The sequence below is a fragment of the Trematomus bernacchii genome, unplaced genomic scaffold (genome assembly GCF_902827165.1).
Source record: "Trematomus bernacchii unplaced genomic scaffold, fTreBer1.1, whole genome shotgun sequence".
NCBI classification, from domain to species: Eukaryota; Metazoa; Chordata; class Actinopteri; order Perciformes; family Nototheniidae; genus Trematomus; species Trematomus bernacchii.
The window spans coordinates 259,121-279,681 of record NW_022987727.1 but is presented as its reverse complement, the minus strand read 5'-3'; the positions used below and the strand labels follow the sequence as shown (position 1 = coordinate 279,681).

At 41.0% G+C, this 20,561-nt stretch overlaps 4 protein-coding genes across 4 annotated transcripts in view; 2 read left to right on the top strand and 2 right to left on the bottom strand.

Annotated features, from left to right (window-relative positions):
* Positions 1–1,136, top strand: part of kcnd3 (potassium voltage-gated channel, Shal-related subfamily, member 3) — a 103,056-nt gene extending 101,920 nt beyond the window's left edge. Inside the window, 1 exon segment of the mRNA XM_034144542.1 lies at positions 962–1,136. Coding sequence (XP_034000433.1) covers positions 962–1,118 — 157 coding nt within the window. The 3' untranslated portion in view covers positions 1,119–1,136.
* A 3,119-nt stretch (positions 1,137–4,255) lies between these two features.
* LOC117493955 (D(2) dopamine receptor-like) lies at positions 4,256–7,705 on the bottom strand. Its single transcript, XM_034144543.1, has 2 exons — positions 6,671–7,705; positions 4,256–4,449 (listed from the first exon to the last, which is right to left on the bottom strand). The coding sequence occupies exons 1-2, from the start codon at positions 7,703–7,705 to the stop codon at positions 4,294–4,296; spliced, it is 1,191 nt and encodes a 396-aa protein (XP_034000434.1). The 3' UTR covers positions 4,256–4,293.
* Positions 7,706–8,171: 466 nt separating this feature from the next.
* ddx20 (DEAD (Asp-Glu-Ala-Asp) box polypeptide 20) lies at positions 8,172–16,534 on the bottom strand. The gene is made up of 11 exons (XM_034145372.1): positions 16,324–16,534; positions 12,646–12,740; positions 12,001–12,169; positions 11,799–11,913; positions 11,539–11,681; positions 11,085–11,223; positions 10,897–10,955; positions 10,583–10,665; positions 10,351–10,456; positions 9,636–9,737; positions 8,172–9,527 (listed from the first exon to the last, which is right to left on the bottom strand). Exons 1-11 carry the CDS (start codon positions 16,517–16,519, stop codon positions 8,386–8,388), a joined length of 2,349 nt encoding a protein of 782 aa, XP_034001263.1. The 5' UTR covers positions 16,520–16,534; the 3' UTR covers positions 8,172–8,385.
* Positions 16,535–17,760: 1,226 nt separating this feature from the next.
* On the top strand, positions 17,761–19,947 carry parapinopsina (parapinopsin a). The gene is made up of 5 exons (XM_034145373.1): positions 17,761–18,094; positions 18,934–19,024; positions 19,126–19,363; positions 19,465–19,707; positions 19,807–19,947. Exons 1-5 carry the CDS (start codon positions 17,761–17,763, stop codon positions 19,945–19,947), a joined length of 1,047 nt encoding a protein of 348 aa, XP_034001264.1.
* The last annotated feature ends 614 nt before the right edge of the window (positions 19,948–20,561 follow it).

Here is a 20,561-nt window from a genome sequence, read left to right as displayed (position 1 = left end):
AATACTGTAAATTACAATTGCGATGTTCCATAAAGAGTTGTTTACTCTCTAGTGTGCCCATGAAGATATTCTGGAAACAAAATATGACATGCTACTACTACCCAAAATTCCAGAATAGTGTATTTTACCATTTTGACTCAGCATCCATTTGTTCAGCTGTTTTTCTTTTCAGAGAATGGGAATATTAATTACCTCGAAATATTATTCCGCTCCTCCTCCCACTGTTCTTCTCCCTACTTCACTTTTTAGAAGGGGTTGTTTCAGGTTAGATACACCAGCCATGAGATCCCAAACAATCTGAATATACCCAGGGAAATAATTTGCACAAAGACCTTGTAAACTATTGAAGACCATTATTAGTTTTTAATGTGGCACTTTACCTTCAACAGGAAGCCAATTGAATTTTCAAAATGTTTTTTGCTAATAAGCGTTTGTGGATTAAAAGTTAGACAACCCTCATTAGTTTGTCCTTTGCTTTTTGAAGCTTATATTGTGTTCTTCTTAGTTGTCTCCTGAATTTAAGAAACAGAACAAGCTCCCCTTCATCTTAGTTTGAATTCAAGAGAAAACTGGTTATGTCCCTTACTTAAAAGAATACATTCAGATGTGTCCAAGTGCAAGGATAATTGTTGCTAAGGCTCTCCGTTGTTTCTAAGCTTATTTAAAGAACACAACTGATCAGAGTTTCATTAGCAGCTAAGAGCTATGAAGAGCAGAGTGAGGTGTTGATTCTGAATTGGTTTAACGCTACAATCACCAATTTCACATTAACACCTGGGTTTATTTAAAGCTCCATAAAACATGAGGACCCATTCACTGCAGTGGCAAATTAAGAGTTGTGCTTTCAGTTAAAAAGGGGTAACAGAAGGGTTTCTATTGTCCTTTTTTCCTACTTATCTCGGACATGAACCAATAGGTTTCAACATAGAGAAACTATCCTTTCTTTTTCATCCTCCTGTAGCCGCTCCAGTCTGAACATGCGAGTAGACGAGCCAGCCTCCCTGAACTGCCAGAGCAACCAGATCACCACAGCCATAATCAGCATTCCCACACCGCCAGTGACGACTCCTGATGGCGATCTGACCCACCAGAACGTTGTGAAGGTGTCCACACTGTGAAGACTAGAGTGCAGGAGCCTCACATAGAAAGACATTACAAAGACTCATTGAGACAGACTGAGGGACAGAGGAGGACAGAGGAGGACTGGGAGCGATGGAGGAAAGGCATTCAGAGTCCAAGTTTGGCCGTGGTGGAGCCTGCCCTCTGCTGATCATGTACTGTAACGACATGGACTGCCTGAACACACAGAGGACTGCTTTTAGATACAGTGTATTCATGTCATTGGTTGGCACGCATGTGTGTGTGCGTGTATGTGTGGGTGAAAGAGAGGTGAAAATGTGTATGGAGACGTGTGAGAGCGTGTCTCCCAAGTGTCGGAGGTGGGCAAGGCATGTCACTGTGCACACAGCACCTTTTTATGATTTCTGCTTCAGTTTGACTCATGGTCTATTTTTAGCAGGAGATATATATATATATATAAGAACAAATTATACTTTATCAAAGCTTTTTTCCACAGATTTAACCTTGCCCTATTTTCTTTATTCATTTTGGTCCACTCACCTGTTAGATAGATAAGATAAATATTCCTTTTCAGGTCCAAAATTATTCCACCTGAGTAAAAATCCTTTAAAAGAAGAAATATGGTAGGTGGTGGTCTGTGATGGCGTTACCAATGAGTTTCATATTTGTGAATGAGTGTATTTGACTTTTTGCTAGATAGAGGAATTGTGATGTTTTGGATAGAAGGCACATGTGCCTGTGAGTGTGTGTGTGTTTGTGAGTGTGCGTGTGCGTGTGTGAGACTGTGTTTGTCTCAGTTGATTGAACTTGTGTTTCAATTCTTCTGGAAATCTCTATGGCTCAGTATATGGTATATTTGATTAGCTGCCATTCTGAAGGGTCCATTGTACACATTTATTTCCGAAATTCTCAGCTACAAGCCTTTTACACAAAATGTGCCTGTTGCTGGAGTAAAAAGAGATGTATTTGTTTTATAGTTTTGTGAATTCCCCCCCCCCCCTTCCCCATTATTTACGTTCTCCATGTTGGCTGCTACAGCCCTACAGACCTCAACTAACTAAATTCTCTAACAAAGAAACCAAAAACAAAGTACATTTTGAATTAAAATCACTTCTAATAAAAGCACAAGGCGTTTGCTGAGAATTTCTGATACGAATGTGTCCTGTGCCCAGGTTCTTTGTGAATATTGTTAATAGAATATTTTGTAATATTTGACCATTGTTTGGCAGAACCAGTGAAGCTGTCTTCTTGTTCTCTTTCTCTCTCTCCCTCAGTCTGTCTTTCTCTTTTCCTCTCTCACTCTTTCTCGTTGTTGTCCTGTTGTATCCTTACCTCCTGTGTGAACAACAGTATGCTTTCAATAGTCTTTATAGCTGTCAACGTTCTTTCTTCCCTAAACTCAGCAGGCATTTTTCAAAGTTGTTGAGTATGTGTACTCTATGTGGTTAGGAAACTTGGTGTTTGTACTTTTTGTCCTCCTTGGTGTTTCAAAGGATTGTATTTACTTTCTCTTCTGGATAACTGAAAACAGGAACGCCTGTTGTAACAGAGACACAGAGGACACAGGATGAGCCATCCACAGATCTCTGCCACCAAAAACATTTGCTATTCTGTCTGTTCTCTCGACTCACAGCCCAAACATTTAACTTTAGAATTACCCGTCATCAAATCCTATCAAAGTTGATCTTTGTAAATATGGACGGTGACGTTTTTTTCTGCTAACCTGCTATCTGGTACCTTCCTGTTGGCTTTTTTTTTTATCTTGAATGTCATTCAGAAGCTACACAGACAGTTAGGTCTGGTTTTAGGTGGATGATATCACTGGTGTGGTTTCTCCAAGGCCGGGTGGAGCAGCTTCAGTCACAGCAGACTAAGCCCCCACTGCTCCGCATAGATGAAATCAAATGTTAACCAAGAGCACACAGACAGGGCTAGAAATGCATTAATATAAGAGCATATTTTCCATAACAGCCAAGAGCATATTTCAAAAAGCAATACAGGAATTGGTCCAATATTATGTCTGCCCACATGTAGCTGTTGTCAAACATTTCTGTTTGTTTTTTGTTTAAGTAGACTAAAAACTGTCAAACTAGCAGCAAAATGTATAATGATCTTTTGAAAAATGTATTTAATTATCTTAATATGGAGCCATCTCAAAAGCTTAAGCAATTTGATACATGCATTTGTACTAAGACTTACAAAAAAGACATTTAGTTATATAAATATTAGACAATATGGGTGAAATTATATAGCATAATTGGTAGCCTATCAGTGCATAACTACAAGAGACCCTGAGGTCCCTTAGACTACTGTTGTGCTTTAGTTCCCTCTGATCCAGATGTTAGTACCCCCCCCCCCCCCAAAAGAAGCCAAACATATTCTACATCAACCTCTGATATTCCTATGAGAGAACTAGTACTATTGCTGGTCATTTTATTACTGAAACAGTGACACCAGCTGCCTAGATCCATTTATAGAGTGTAGTCAATCTGTCCACAAATTTACCTTGGAAAAAAAAGAAGACAAGCACAGACACACAGAGCTTTTTCACTGTAATTGTAAAAGAGGGGTTCAAGACATTGACTTCATATTCACAGCATCAAGTCTGACATTTAGAAAATATCGAAAACTACACCAAGGGTATGACATAGGGAATAGCAGAAATGAGGTTCCCTGTATTGTTTGTTGCTAGGACAGTGATCAAATGTGTTATTTACTGCTTCCAGGTACAAAACAGGCTATTTTGTGTCGGCTGCACTTTCAAATGACACCGTTTGAATTATTATGTTAGCATATTTCCGCTCTAAGTGTCAAGTGATTGCATTTCGATTTACAAACAACAAAAACAGAGGTCTTTGATTGTGTTTGTCTCTCTTTCACTGTTATGTACTCTTTTTTTTCTGGGCTCAGTCAGTTTTCCTCTTTGCTTTGCCCTCCTATGCCACATGTCGTTGTTGAGACTACTGCTGTGCGTATCTTGTCAGGTGTTGGATATTATTTATGACCTTGTCTTGTGTCTCGACTGTGAAACGCCTGATAAAACATCTATATCTGCCACAAATACAAAATCTGTGGGCTCTCTTCTTCACCTGCCTCCAAATCAGTGTGTGTGTAAAAAAAGGTAGCAGGTTATGCATATTTTTGCTCTCTTTGTGTTTTTATGTCCCAAAAGTGCAATACATGTGACCACAATGTTCATAAAGGATTACATCTTCAGGCCCTCTGTTTTTGGGGACACCTTGGGATGGAGGAGAGGATCTTGCTGAGTTCAGAGCGAAACTGTCTGGTGACTAAAGTGTAGATGAGGGGATCCACTGCAGCCTGCACACAGGTCAGCACCATCGCTGATGTCTCCAGCTCCATCATCAACTGCGGAAAAACAGGAGAGCTTAACATAATACCAAATAAAATACCATTCCAAATTGTACCAGCAGGACAACTCCAGTATGATCCAGAGCCCAAAATATTATTTGAATGAATGTTCAATGTTTTGTTTTTTTTATGCGACCACGCCCGCGGTATTCGTGTTTAGTTTTTGTTTTCATCAGGTTTCCTGTCTGGCCCTTTTGAATGCAATATCTCAGAGACTCCTTGAGTAAATGTCTTCACATTTAGCAGCATCTTCAACTTGGACTCAAGGATGAATTGATTAGAAGTTGGTGTTCCAAAATGACATATCATTTCTATAAGGTAAAGGTCAACTTCACGCTTTACAATTTGTACTTCTTTGAGACAACATCCATATGTGAAGCACTATCTACTGTCAATGCTACAAATGTGTGTTCAATCAAAATCACCCCTCATTTGCCAAGCATGGATAACCAGAAGTTTCTAGAATAACTTTTTCTTTTAAATGGTATGGTATAAAAAGTAGGTTGAAAGTTCAAAATGTCATAGAATATTGAGCCTTAAAACAAATGTATACAAAATACACAGTATCACAACAGGTCAGAGTATAATATGTTATGAGACATTTCATTTCAAATGTTTACATTTTCAAATTATAGTGTGCCATAAAAGGTTCATTAAAAAAGTCATAGTATAGTTTGCCATAAGAAATATAAAAAAGTCTTATTCCCTATACCCACTGAGCTATCAGAGGATGTGGGTCAGGCTGAGTCTCAAACAAACAGTCAGACTTTTGAATATTAATTAACGGGTTTCATTGTAAATCTGTTTCAATTTGATCATGTTTTATATATCAAGTGTGAAATCTGTGTTTCTCTGCACATTAATAAAGTTTCCTAGCTTCAGTTTTATGTTCTTCTGTCTGGTATATTGAAGATGGTCCAGTGGGGGAAGGATGCTGACTGACATCATGGAGACAGGGGGTTCAAACCCCACTTGAGGCACATAAGCAAAGGGGTGTGTGTGTAATGTGATGTGTTGGTAACATTATCCGCTCAAAACTTGCGTTGCATTTGCTCACGTCCATTAACACATGCGAATTTCCAAAATTACAACATTGTTCACTAAGGAGGGAACAGAAGACACGTAAGTCCATTTAAACCTAATAGATCTGGATGGAAATGTTTCAAACGTGTTCTTTTATGCATTTTGTTGTAACTATAAATATATGTTGAAGTCTCCCTGTTGTGTGTCTACTGTGTCATCAACATTGAAAATAGCATAGTATGTCAGCTAAGTTTAATTTAAGTTGAAAAAGTTATTTTACTATTATTATGTATATTATAAAATAATAGGAAAAAAGTCATAGAATAGCATGTCAAAATTTTGTACAAAGGGCATGGTATAGTATGTAAAATAAGTCATAGTAAAATATTTAAAAAATCATGAAAGTCATAATATTCTTTAAAATTAAAAATAATAATAATAGTCATAGTATTGTATGTCGAAAAAGTATGAACAAAAAGTTGTGGAATAGTATATTGAAACAATAGTCATAGTATAGTATTTTCAAAAAATTGTAAAAGAAAGTACCATTATATATTTAGTGAATATTGTGAAAAAGTCATACTATAGTCTTTTGAAAAATTATGAAAAATGTCATATAGTCTCTCGAAGATATCATTAAAATAGTCATAGTATAGAATGTCCAAAAGTCAAAGTCTACTTTTCTTTTCTTTATATGTGAAAAAGTACTGAAAAAGAAAATGTACTATAGTACATTGAAAATCATTGTATGCGTCACTATAGTATGACACAAAAATTGTCAAATGTTTTAAGATAGTTTGTGGAAAATGTAATGACGTCTAAAAAATTCATAGTACAGTATGTGGAAATTATAATACAATTATATTATATTTCGAAAAAAATATAGAAAAGTATTTAAAACATTTGAACAAAAAGCCTCTAAAATATCTTGAAACAATTCATCATATAGTATGTCGAAGATATCGGGGAAAAGTCATTATTTAGTATGTCAAAAAATTATGAAAAGAGAAGTCCCAGTAAAGTATGTCAAAGATATCATGAATCATGAAAGTCAAAGTATGTCTAATGTATACAAAAAAAAAAGGTTGACACAGAGCCCCCACACATAATTGCTTGAGTCACACTGAACATGAATTGTGTTGTATTTAAATATTGAATGGAGAAACGCAGTAATGAGAAAATCTACTGCACTCACTTTGTCCGCATCCTGCCACGAGACGACGTTCATAAGCAAAATAACCAGCATGGGCATCCAGAAAAGTGTGAACGCAATGATTATGTACCCAAAACGCTGAGCCAGTTTCCCCTCCATCTTTTTCTTCCTACGCTCCCTGGCCCCGGGTGTCAGGAGACACACTGCCCCCACGATCTCCGGAAGTCTCCCTGGGGCGCCTTCTGTGGACGAGCCCGCACAGGGAGCCCTTGCTTCGGCCACCAGGAGCACCGTGTGGCGGGGGGGCAGAGGGCTGAAGAAGCCCGGCGGAACTGTCCGTGGTACCGGGGCCGGGACATCCAGCCACACGTGTTTTGACACTGTTGGCCTCAGCTGGATTCCCTGACTGAACACTTTCTTTCGGTGCTGCCTTACAACTGTGAATATCCGGATGTAGTGGATAACAATCACAGTAAGAGACAACCCCCATACGGGAACCAGCACGTAGGGGCCAAATGGATCCGCATTTTGAAGCCACTCGTCCCCATTATCCCCGTGGTTCCGACGGCACAGCATGCAAAACAGCGCATCTTTGGAAAGGATCAGAGAGATTATAGCCAGCAGGAGGCCGCATGCCCAGATGGACAGGATCCACAGCCGGACCCTGGCTTTCCTCCTCTCGGTTTGGAAAGGAAACGCGATGGCTTGGTAGCGCTCAACGCTGATGCTGACCAGCGTGAGCAGCTGGACGCAGCTGCACAGGGCATAGGTGAACTGCTGCAGGGTGCACACCGACACAGACACCTGGCTGCTCTTCCCGTACTGCAGACAAAAGAGCAGCAGAGGGGTGTCCACTGAGCATTTCAGGAGGTCACTGACCGCCAAGCTGACCAGCAGCGCGTTATTAAAAGTCTGTAGGCTCTTGGTCCTGTAAACTACCCAACAAACCCACAAGTTTCCGGGTGTTCCCAAAACCAATGTTAAAGTTAAGACTATGCAGTTAAAAATAAAAAACATTGTATGCACGTCAGTCTCATTGTGCGCGGTTGTTTCGTTCCAGAAAGTGTGTAAATCCATATTTTCATCTCCGTTTGGCGCTCCCTCTTATGGAGTCTATAAACAGCTCTTTGGTTCATCCTAACCACATCCTGGTTGTAGTCCACATCAGTGGCCTGCAGCTCAGCGAGTAAAACAGCTATCCACCTTGCTCTACAATGAAGATTCATAAACGCTACAGATGGCAAAATGGAGTTAGGCAAACACCCTTAAAAGTATTTATTTTGCCCAGCACTGATTGGTTGAATGGTCACAGTTGATTAGTCTGTAATCAGGAGCAAGTGGAGTGGCCCAACCTTGCCATGCTCAGCTGAAGAGCCACGCAAGTAGATTGCAGTTTTTAGCCTCTCCTTGACCTTCCTCTTTAAACACCAAGTTTGATTAGGGCAGGTGATGCGGATGCTCTGTAGTCTAAAGTCAGAAGAAGATAAATCATACTATATCGTAATAAGCACAGCATGTAAACATGAAGAAGAGGATATTGAAATACATGATACATAATGGTAGTTTATTGGAAAAGTATTTGGAGCATACAGTTTAGGGTATGGATTTACTAAAAAAAAAAGAGTCAACAATTTGAAGTGCAACTTGTTGGAACAGAAGAGCAAACATTTAAATAATTATTCTACAGGGGACATTCAGACACATTTTTACATTTGAAAACAGTAAGATTAAATGTCCTGATAAGCAGAATATAAATGTCAGTCTTTTAGGAGTTCCTCCATGTAGACAGCATTCATACGATAGGCTGCCATCCAGTTGTGGGCTTCACTGTAGTAGCTTTGGTAACCTTGCTCTTGGAAAGGAGACATGGAGGCGTAGTAATCATTCCAGGCTCTGGCTCTCCAGTAAGATTCAGCACTCCAATCCCCCTCCTCTTCCTCCTCTTCATTATCCTCATCAACATGTTCCTCTTCATCCCTTTCCCTCTGTTGTTCTCTGTGCATCTTCTCTGAAAACCTTTTGCTCCGTTTCGCATTCTTTTCTGTAACCTTTCTGGATTCATTTCTTCCATTTTGCGTTGGAGCCGTCTGCCTGAGATGCCCGCTCGGTCTAACAGTGGGTACAGATTCAGAGTTCTTGGGCTGAGACCAAGCGCTTGCATTTGATGCCGGCTGGGGATATGTTTTGGGTGTAGAAATGTATGATGATGATGTAGTGGACCCTGCCTTTTCTTTGGACACAATGGGTGTTGGTCTAGCTTCAGGCTGAGGCTCAGAGATTGCTCTGTGTTCCCCTCCTCTCGTCTGATCTGGCTCATCGTCTTCCTCAGATTGCGAGCTTGAAGAACTGGGAACTGCCTTTGGAGGTGGAAGATCAGATTTCCACCTTTTTTGTTTGAAACTTTGAGCTCCATCATCATTTAGGATGGTAGACTCTATATGTCCATCACCATCCTCTCCCCCTCTGAAATCCTTGATGACCTCCACTGATCTACCCAACCCTGTGGTGATGAAGCTGTGGAAGTCCAGATCAGCTTCCTCCAGGGTCATAAACCTTGACCTACATTTCTTGAATGAGCTGAGGGGAGGGATCTTCGGCAGAGCATCCTGTTGCTCTTTTCGAGTGGGCACCACCTGAGGAGGGGGTTGTGGGAGAGAGACCTCTGGAGGAGGTGCTCTTCTTGTATTCCCTTCACTGTGGGGTCCCGGTCTGGGTGCTGGATGGGTCTTCTCTGGCTTCCTTTGAATGCTTGAGTGCTCCATAGCTTCATCAGTGACTTGCTTGGTACGCTTCTTCTTCTCAGTCCTGGTGGAGGGCACGGGTAAAAGGCCTGGAGTAGAAGCTTCAGTGCAGACATCCCAGTCACATGACTCGTCCATCAAACTAGGCTCTATAGTGGCTAAAAGTGAAGGAGATAGACTTTAATTAGGTTCCACTCAATCACATTAATTTAAAAGTTCTGTTTTAAAAAGGAGAAAGTGGAACTCTTCACAGACATGTGACTTACATGGCAACATAGACAAGGTCAGGGCACACTTTTGAGCGATGGCCATCATCTTGTTCTCCTCCTCACCATGGCAACAGTAGGTCACAGCCAGTCCTTGAGTGCCTACAAACAAAACCATGATGAGAACCCATTCAAATCCTACGAAGGGATAAAGGAGGGCGAGTGATTTCTGTGCCCAAGAACGGCAGGTGTAAAAAGAAACTGTATTGCCTTCTGTTTCTAAGACAGCACACAGGTTAAGCCACAATTATGATAAATGCAGATGATGAGGAACCTGGACCTAGCTAGGTGGGCCACAGTGTTTTTAACTACAGAGACTCAAGCTAATCCTCCAAAATGCTGAGCTGTTATGTTGCTCTGAGTTAGCGATGTCAGTGGATAATCAATTATCAGTTAATTACCATTGATCATTTAACGGATTAAACATATTTCAAAATGAGAAGGTGGCAGATAAGAGGCGTGTAGTGTTACTGTCAGGAAACGGTAGATTTGCTGTAGTAGTGGAGATTGAATTATTGGTGTTTTGTGACCTATTAGACTAAAACAAAACTTTGACCTTAGATTTTGAGTCAAGTCAGTGGGCGAAAGCGTAAATCTGGAAACTTTTTGCTGAACTGCTTTCACCAAAATGTGAACTATTTTAGTCTCACAAAATCACTTGCTGTGTATTGTAAATACCCATTACTGCTTTAAACTAACACTATTAGAGACTAACCGAAGCGCCCAGCACGTCCAATTCGATGCATATACGTCTCCCAGTCCTGCGGCACGTCCAGATTAATCACCAGGTTAACCTTCTCTGCATCTATACCTCTGGAAGTCTGACAGGAAGGACAGAACAGAGAAAACATTCAGGATTAAAGAACAGGAGCTTATTGTAAAACTCAAGAGATACATGAAGGAAAAAACACAGAAAGAAAGCAGCAGACGGGACAGGTGTGTCTCACCAGGTCAGTGGAGATGAGCACCCTGCACTGGTACTGCTTCAGTTTGGACATGGCCTCCAGTCTCTGGTCCTGAGTCAGACCGCCTGTAAACGCCATCACACAAAGACATATCAAGTTAGATTTTCAGAATTTGTTTTGTCCTTGCTTTTGCAAAAGGTAAAACTAGCCCTTTTTTTTAAAAATAATAAATGCTTAAAGATGGTTTGCAATCAACTTTTCTACATATATTAATCAATTAAAATTCTACATCAAAGAGATCTCAACAACATTTATCGTGTCATCACACAATAATGCCGCTCAAAGTGTGCTCTCACCTGAGATACAAACAGCAGGTAAGCCTTTGGAGGACAGGATGTCTGCCAGGTGCTGAGCCCTGTGGGAGCATTCCACATCATTCTCAGAAAACACATTTTCAGATCTTATTTTTGAAAATAATATGTGGGTGAAAGAAATATATTCAAAAAAACCTATGGTAACTGATACTTAGCATTATATAAAATACCTTGTGTGTAGATTGGAGAACACCAGCGCCTGGTTGAATGGGATTTTACTGAAAAGCTCCAGCAAATGCTGCACCTTTTCCTGGAAAACCATGTGAGGTAAAGGATGGGACTGCACCAGCTTGTAGTACTGCTTCAGGCCTGGCAGGGGGCACACAAGGACAACATGCGAAGGAGAATATAAAGTCAAGCATAATTGCCTAAAAAGCATAACACATATGGCCTGACTTTGTTACAAGCACACGTCACATTACAAACAATCCTGTAACTGGTGTTAGGAGAAGCCTCTGTTAGCCAGGACAACAGGCAATTGCTGTCACTTTACAGATAAATGTGCTAACTAAAAACAGCTGAAAGGCCAAGTAATTTGAGATGCTTTAACCCTTTAAATTAAATAACGTTTATCTAAGCTTTGTTTGGTCATAATGACAGCAGCACAGCTGACGCATGTCTTACCTTTAAGGCCCAGATCACTGGGATTGAGTCTGACAAAAGTAGGCTCTCTCATGTAGCGGGTCAGGTGCTGAGCGAGGGATTCTGGGTAGGTGGCAGAGAGTGCGAGCATCTGTTTGTTCACAGGCAGAGAGGAAAAGATCCAGCTGAAGAGACAAGCAGAGGGGGTGGGTGAATTCCAGCGTGTGGGTTTTATAAATGAACATGCGATTTATGTAATTTATTTTATTTGTTATAAAAGGTTCCTGTCAGATGTTACTTACTTTATCTGTTCCTGAAAGCTGCCTTCCTCCAGCAGCTTGTCTGCCTCATCCAGAACAAATAGTCTGATGCTGGCGGTGGACAACATTTCCAACTCGATGAGCTGTTTGATTCGACCTGGGTATATAACCAAAAGCAACGTTTTAAAAAATAACAGCTTCACAGCTACATGTAATGCCCTCTATTTATCCATTGTCCTCTTACCGGGCGAGCCCACAGCTATATGGCACTTCTTCAGATTGGTTTTGTCCTGACTCACAGGCCTGCCCCCGATAAATACATGGCACTCGAGACCCTCCACGGCACAGCCTATAGCCATCACCACTGAGTGAATCTGCACCGCTATCTCACGTGTAGGAGCCAGGACAAGAACCTGCAGGAGGAAGGAAAGGTTGTTTGTGGAGAAAGTTAAATGTCAACAAGCACTTACATCTGATTGCATGCAGATTAACAGACAAGTGTTGGGTAGTTCCCAATCAGTAGACCCTGCAGCTAATAAGATTTCACTAGAATGCAGCCAGTTCACCAACAAGACCAGATGTACCTCCGCTTTATCAATAATTGCCCTTTATCATTTTACACTTTGAACACTGAGCAACTTAAACGTATCATATTAAGACCCTCAAAACTAAAGGGATTAGTTCTCATGACCATCTGTTGTTGGTAAAATTGTGTTCATTTTCAAATTAAAAGTTTTGTCCCCTCTCCTAATATGTATTACCATTCATTAAAAGATGTTCGAAAATGATAAATGATTTTAAAGTGCATGCATTCCTGATTTTAAAAGAATGGGAAGGATACATTTCTCCATATTCTATTGATCTTATGACCTCGAATGAATCCACTCACCTGAGTCGCAGGATTCTCCAGGACAAGGGAGTCCAGGGCGATGGTGCAGAACACGCATGTCTTCCCTGTGCCAGACTTGGCCTGTACAATCAAATCTGAAACAACAGATCAGTCTGTAAAATCACAATCACAATGCTGGCATTCACAGTTAAATGTACTTGAATGCATGCAGTATTGATGCTTCACTGTCTATAGTGCCCAATCCGCTTGATCATTTCTGTGCTCCCCGTCCACAGTTAAACACTACGACCAATCAGAGGTCTTTTCTCTAAGTGCACTGTGATTAACCGCTCTCTGCTTGAAAGCTGCAGGCGAAAGCACTTTCTCACATCCGAGCCCTCACTCCTAACCCTAGGGGTTTTACTTAGGAACTATCAATAAATTACCATTTAAATGACGCAAAACCAACGTTATGTTCATTACATCCATACCAACTTGCTAGTATTAGTGAAAATGATGCTTAAATGAAATGATAAATGTGTCTTATATGGCACGTCTCTGGATAACAGATGTGTCGTCATGTCATGAATTGATTTTACATAAACATTTTAATAGAATATAAATAAAATAATTAAGAGTAATTTTCAGTAGCTTCCGTGTCATGTGACCTAGTGACTCCAGATCAATGCTGCATTGTATGACTAGAAAAGTAGGACATCTTTTGATGAGAAAATTATAGATTTTCTAATTTTAAAATAACTAAATACAAATAAAATAGAATAAGTCTTAAAGGTCCCATGTCATGCTTTTCCGGTTATTACCCGTCCCCTTATGTGTTATGTAGCTTTTTTGTAAACGGTCTGCAGAGTCACAAACCCTCAAAGTACCACCTGTAGCGAGTAAAATTCTAACACAGAAAATACCTGTCTATGCTGCCCCAGAACGCCTCGTAGGAGATTTTCCTTTTTCCATTTTTTTCTTCCTGGTACCAAGTGACGTAACGACGACCAAATGGACCAATCCGTGGAGCTCCTCACACACACAGTGGCCGTTTCTCAATGTCGAGTATACCTGCTGCAGAGCCACTATTTGAAGTATACTACGTCATCGAGTGGCGCCGAATGCTGGGCATTTAACATGCATTTAAACAGTCTTTCGGCGCCACTCGATGACGTAGTATACTTGAAATAGTGGCTCTGCAGCAGGTTTACTCGACATTGAGAAACGGCCACTCACTCAGCCTTATCTTTTCTCAGCCGCGTGGATCTCCACTCACAGTTCGCCACACACTCACGTGTGTGTGCTCAGGCTGAGTTCAGGCTGAGTTTTGCCGCATCTCGCTGTCTCGCAGACCCCATGCAACAAACAGGAAACGACACCAGTAAGGCCCGTCCACACAGCAGCGTGCGTTGTAGCTTGCCGGCGGGGGGGCTGAAACTCGACCAACAACCAATCACATGAATCTCCCGCCCCGGACACACAAGCACGCGGTTTGATTGGCTAGAGCTTGTACTGGCATATGATTTGATTGGCTGACGCTTCCGCCGAAGCTTCAAAAGTTGAACATTGCTCAACTTTCGTTGCGAGCAACGCAAGCAAATCTACGCTTCGCTCCCACAATGCAGTTTGGCGAAGCGTGATGTCACCCCATTCAAAGTGAATGGGCAGAAGCGTTGAAGCTTCAAGGCACGCCGCTGTGTGGACGGGCCGTAATACAGCTCACACTGTCGGCTCCTCGAGTCTCAAAGGGCGGAGCAGCGAGCCCCGCAAAGTCCCGCCAACACGGCACCCAGACCCCACGCAGCACTCTTATCTGTTTGTCATTACTGGTGTCATTTTCTGGTTGCCAACAAACGCCATTCTAACACATAAAACACACATCAGAGCACCCAGGCTATCCTGGTGAAGCACCCCCCAGGATAGCCATGGCACCCCCTAAGCACCCCCAAGAAATGTATGTCTTTTTCTTTTTTTATGTGTGAAATTCATAATTTGAAAAATGATTGATTCTAAAGTAATATGCTACAGTACAGTACAAGTAGCTTACTTCTGGGTCTCTGTTTCATTCAAGCTCTGCTCTGTGTGTGTGTGGCACGAGCCATTTTGTGTGCGTCCGTGAATGAGAGAAAGAGAGAGCGCGCGCACCGGTGGGTATCTACCGGAGATCGTTGTGGTTAGCATCTGGTGCTAGCTAGCCAAGTTAACGGATATAAGGAGCTTTTTCAACAACAAGGTGGAGGGAGAACTCTCTCCTGTCAGACTGAGAGTCTCAGATAACCTCAGCTCAGGTGAAGTAAAGGACTCTCTCAGTGTTTAGATAGTTAACTTTAGTCTAGTTATCTCAGTGGGTCTCAAACGGTTTGGTCACCATTAATGTAAATAAGTATTTCCGAGGCACACGTTTATATGATCAGTATAAAAAAATAAGAGCATAAATGAAAAACAGTTATGAAATACTATATGACAGTAAAACAAGAATAAAGTTTAAAAGGGGAGTGATTAGTAAAATATCCACAAAGAAAAAGTAAATCTGTTTACAGTTCTGTTTCATATGGGTGTTGAGAGATGTATCCATAGATCTCTGAATGTTGCTCTCAAAGTGAACCAGATTGATGCTTTTAACTTCAATATTTAAAAAAAAATCTTCCCGGGGGAGCATACCCCCAGACCCCCCTAGAGGAGGTGAGGACCCCCCTAGAGGAGGTTAGGTCCACTCACCACTTATAAAAATAGCACTTTACCCCTGCTTATATGCCGTGAGCTGATTATCGAGCCTTCATTGTAACAGTCGCGGGTAGACTGTGTATTTGCGTGGGGATTGTTGCAGTAGAACATTCCACTGTAGCGCCCGGTACATTAATGGGAAACCCTAAATGTTTGAGCACCCTCTATGAAACGTCAAGCTACCCCACAGCACCCCCAAAAGAAAATCTCTGGCGCCGCCACTGCAGAGCACAGTGGGCTCACAGGGAGGGGGGGGGGAGGGGGGGGGGGGAGGGGGAAACGCTCCAACAAGGCGTTTAGGACAGAGAGTGAATACACATACTATACAGAGATGCTGTATGAGAAAACCAATGTGATTTTGGAACATTGAACAATGTAAATCTATTCTAGTAGACCTCAACAATGGAATTATGATCAGTAGAAATGGCCATGACATGGGACCTTTAACATACGAAAAACAAGATGTGATTTACTTACAGTTTATTGAAGGTATTGATCAAAATTAAATGATCTTCTGTCAGAATATTTTTGTGAAAATCAATTCATGACACGACATTAATTAAAAAGTTGGGCGACATTTGAAACTTTTTTTTGTTATAGTCTTCACTCAGTTACCTCAATACCAGCCTGATAGAATGCAAACTTTAGTTGTAAAGTGAACTTAGACTATTCATTAGTTGGAATAGTCCATTTGTTGTACCGTGAGATTACCATAGTTGTGTTCAGGGCCGGTTCTAGACAATTTGCTGCCCTAGGCGAGATTTTAGCTGGCATAGGCGCGTCCCTGGTTGTGTTATGGATTATTTGAATTGAGTTAGCATTGTACCCTGCAACAATAAATAACCCTGAACTTGCTTCAACTTCAGTCTGCATAAAAAATGACAACATCACATCTGCAGATTCAGATTTAGATGGCAGATCCAATCAGCTGAAGTGTTTCTCTATCCAAACAGACATAAATAAACTATGAAACAGTAAACATGTGGGGCGGCCCACGCAGTTAAATGAACCCACCGAGTCCGCAGCGGCCCAGCGGGATCGCCTTCAGCTGGATCGGGGAGGGTTTCTGGAAGCCTGCGGAGGACAGTCCCTCCAACACGGGCTGAGAGAGCAGCAGGGAGCTGAAGTCTATTCCCTCCGATAAAAGCACATCATCGGTTCGCTTTCGCGTTTCTATGTCGTGGGCTGCTCTCCTCACGGAGGCCGCCATGTTGACTGTAGTTGTTTAGCGCCAGTGATCAAAATCAGCAGCTTTAATGCGCTCGAGCTCGGCTTCAGTCTTCATCGCCCTCTGGTGAATGGGAGGAGAATTAACATCCACATTTCTGACCTATGAATAAAACCCAAAACCACATACTGTAGAGAGAATAAAAGACTTCCTTTGGCTGAACCAAAAAAAGGATAAACCTGGTTTTAAAAATGTATCTTGTCTAACTGTTAAATACAGGATGAAGGACAGGCTGTGGTCCATCTGTTCAAATTAAATCAATAAAGAAATAGCCCATTACCAGATTATATTAGATTTTTTTTTTTAGATTAGATTCAACTACTAGGACGACGACAACTATAAATCCTAACCAAGCATAGTAGTAATCGGTCGGAGGGGAATAATTCCGGTGGCCTACACATGTTGAAAATACTTTTGCTACATTTTTCTTGAAACTTTAATGCCAAGAAAGCCCCTTTAGATGTAATTGAGTTGCGTTGAATAGAGAAGCTGAGCCTGAATTGATGGTTATATATATACCCTGCTATAGTGTCCTTGAGCCACACAATCCATTTTAAACACTCCTGGTGTAACACTCTTTTCTAAAGCTGACTCTGACATCTGACCTCTTTAGAAAGGGGCTTAATTCATTGGTAGATTAAAAACAAATAGTTTAAATATTTAGTTATTTTGTCTGAGAAATGTTAGCCACCCCAAAAGAAGCGCATGTGCAAATCCTGCTGTCACTAAAATGTGCGACATTAACAAGTTATAATGCTCTTTCTATGCATTTCACAAGCAGGCATGCATTTAACTCTGATCCTAAAACAGACATTGTGCCACTGAATCCCTGTTTCATTACTCAGGAGCATCTGTAAACCCAGCAATCATGGAAAGTGCAGTCTTACAGGATATCAGATTGAATTCATGTCATCTCAATCTGGATCTGCGGATTTGTTTTTCAAGAATTAGATTTCATGGTGTAAAGCCTACCACCTCTCATTGGGCTTATTAAAAGGGTCACATCTTCCTCTTCTCTTGAGCTGCACCAGAGCAGCCACCCTGCTGCAGCTGAAGAAACATATCAATTGTTAATACTGTTGGAATTATGTTGGATTGTTATATATTTTTGGTTTAAGCTTTGTGAGACTGCTATTTTTTAACCTGTGGATATTCTGGACTTCATTTGGATTTGTTTTTATCTCAAGAAGGACTAGTGGTCCTCTTCATTTTCACTGATCAAGATGGTGCACTTTTCCTTACATGATGGAAACTCCTCATCCTCTCACAGTTCAGTCAACGAGGAGCTCCTGTCTCGGACTGGCTACACAATACTGGCCGTTATCATGGGTGTGTTTTCCGTGTGTGGGATCTTCCTCAACGTCCTGGTGATTGTGGTGACTGTGAGACACAGACAGCTGAGGCAGCCACTCAGCTATGCCTTAGTAAATCTGGCCATATGTGACCTGGGCTGTGCTGTATTTGGAGGTCTGCCCACCACAGTAACCAGTGCCATGGGATACTTCAGCCTGGGACGCGCAGGCTGTGTTTTAGAGGGATTTGCTGTCTCCTTTTTTGGTGAGTCAATCTAAAGCCAAGCAGTATGCCTACTTTTGTATACGGACACAAAGCATAACCTACAATTTACAAAAAGCCTCAGTAAAAGAACAGAAGATGTATCAACAGATTGTACTCAATTGTTAATATAAGAAGTTACTTGCTCTGCAGGGGCAACAAATATTTTACATATTACATTATTAGATTGTCATAGCTGACACATATCATCATTCGTAGCCTGATGAGGTTGAGCTTATTTTAACAACTTCATAAGCACCTCGGTAGTTCAGTCCAATTGTTCCTAACATTAAGATGTTAAGCCCCCTCCAAAAGAGCCCTAGACAAATCTGGATGCTTTGGGAGATGATAAAGGATTCAAACAGAGAAAAAAGAGTTATGTTTTAAAAGAATTGAACACTTTCTTGTAAAAAAGGTTTTACTTTTCTCAAAGTTCAACTTTCTGTGTGAAATATTTGATCATTTTCTCTCAAAGTTACTAAGAGACAGCAGTAATGTGACATGAGAGCCACCAAACAATGATTTTTTTGAAGGTGTGGAAACACTGCCTTATTTTTTATTTCATCGTCATATATTGTATAATTATAATATGTGTTTTATTTAAAAATGTATAAGAAAATTAATGAGTAAATATAGCAGTCATGCTAATTTAATAAACTTTTCATATTACTATATAACCATTTGAGTGTATTAAGTGGCATCAAATGGAAATACTCCAAAGTTTAGTACTAAAATAAATGTTCTTACTTCTAAATTTGCATATTCATTAATTGGTGTAAAGCTGAGCAGGAATCTATTCTATGAAAAAAAGTAATTTTGTTTTCACACATTTCTTTTTTTAGGTATATCAAGTCTGTGTACCATTGCGATAATCTCTGTAGAACGCTACATAGTGGTGTGCTATCCCCAGGGGGCCGTCCTGTTCCAGACAAGGTACAGAAGTCACATTCAATATTTCTCTTGGCAGCATCACCAAGACTACAACACTTTGAACACTCCTCCGGCATGTGACACCACATCTCTGTTTTCCTCAGACATGCTGTTTCCGGAGTGGTGCTGTCCTGGCTGTGGTCGTTTTTGTGGAACACTCCACCTCTATTTGGTTGGGGTAGTTTTGAGCTGGAGGGCGTCAAAACCTCCTGTGCGCCTAACTGGTACAGCCGGGATGTCGGGAACATGTCCTACATCATCTTATACTTTATGCTGTGCTTTACTGTGCCCTTCACGGTCATCGTAGTATCTTACTCAAAACTTTTATGGACCCTCCGGCAGGTGAGCTATCTAAATGTTGGGAATATGAGTACACTAAATGACTACTGGTTGCCTGTACCCACATTACAATACGTTTTTTTGCTTGTATTTGGGTGTCCTAGGTGACCAAGCTGCAGATATGTGAGGCTGGCAGCACAAATCGTGTGGAGATGCAGGTGGCACGTATGATAGTGGTGATGGTGTTGGCCTTCCTAGTGACCTGGCTGCCATATGCTGGCATGGCCCTCGCTGTCATCATGGACTCCAGTTTATATATTAACCCCATCATCGCTACCATACCAGTTTACTTGGCTAAGAGCAGCACTGTCTACAACCCTATGATATACATTTTCATGAACAGACAGGTAAACCCTCCATCATGCACATTCAGATTTGCACACACACACAAAGGAAAGGGATATATGCAGACTATTATTGACCCTTTGCTATTTGTGTGTTTCCAGTTTCGGGGATACGCTGTTCCCACTATCCTGTGTGGAAGGAACCCGTGGGCAACCGAATCACAAGTTACTGAGGATGAGACCATGGTTTCTACTCTCAACAAGCTCCCAAGAGTCTCACCCAAACAATCTTTGAAAGAATAAAAGTGGTCATGAATCCCAATGGTCGTTGCAATTTAAAAAGGAAGAAGCAAACCATTATCATTAAGACACATGAAAATGTATTCTTACAATAAATACAACCCCTTTGTCTTAATCTCTGTCATGGCCAATCATGTTCAGGTTTCATTCTTTTTTTAACTTTGTGTGAAATTCACAGTGTGTAAAAATGTTGAGGTTCTCAAAGATTAAAGATTCATATAGGAGCCATTAAACGTACAAAGTGATACATTTTATTTTATTACGAATTAGGTTTGCACTAGTTTATATTTCCTTTGTATGAGTAATGGTTTTTATTATAAAATGTGGGATCGCAATTGGTTAGTGTGTATGGGTCACATGGATATGGGCTGCACTCATAGGAATTATAATCACCTGTTCACCTGCATGAGGTGTGTGTGGGAAAAGAGGGTGGCTGTATTTTCTTGTTGACCGCAATTGCTTTGATAATTAATACTTTTTTTTGTTCACATTGTGCGGAGTTGATCATCTCATTTTTCACTAAATTACATTTTCACAGCATTTTTTATTTCAGCAATTAATTTGAAAGCGCGTCAGATATATGCAACCAGGCCCGACCTCAGCGACTTTGTTTCCTG

Excerpts from the sequence above, each read along its gene's own strand:
- LOC117493955 (XM_034144543.1), bottom strand. The coding sequence starts at position 7,705 with ATGGATTTACACACTTTCTGGAACGAAACAACCGCGCACAATGAGACT. Across the intron at positions 4,450-6,670 it reads CGTGGCAGGATGCGGACAAA|TTGATGATGGAGCTGGAGAC; the intron begins GTGAGTGCAGTA and ends GTTTTTCCGCAG.
- ddx20 (XM_034145372.1), bottom strand. The coding sequence starts at position 16,519 with ATGGCGGCCTCCGTGAGGAGAGCAGCCCACGACATAGAAACGCGAAAG. Across the intron at positions 10,956-11,084 it reads TTCTCCAATCTACACACAAG|GGCTCAGCACCTGGCAGACA; the intron begins GTATTTTATATA and ends ATGCTCCCACAG. Across the intron at positions 10,666-10,896 it reads ACCTGCTGTTTGTATCTCAG|GCGGTCTGACTCAGGACCAG; the intron begins GTGAGAGCACAC and ends TGGCGTTTACAG.
- parapinopsina (XM_034145373.1), top strand. The coding sequence starts at position 17,761 with ATGGTGCACTTTTCCTTACATGATGGAAACTCCTCATCCTCTCACAGT. Across the intron at positions 19,025-19,125 it reads GCCGTCCTGTTCCAGACAAG|ACATGCTGTTTCCGGAGTGG; the intron begins GTACAGAAGTCA and ends TGTTTTCCTCAG. Across the intron at positions 19,708-19,806 it reads ACATTTTCATGAACAGACAG|TTTCGGGGATACGCTGTTCC; the intron begins GTAAACCCTCCA and ends GTGTGTTTCCAG.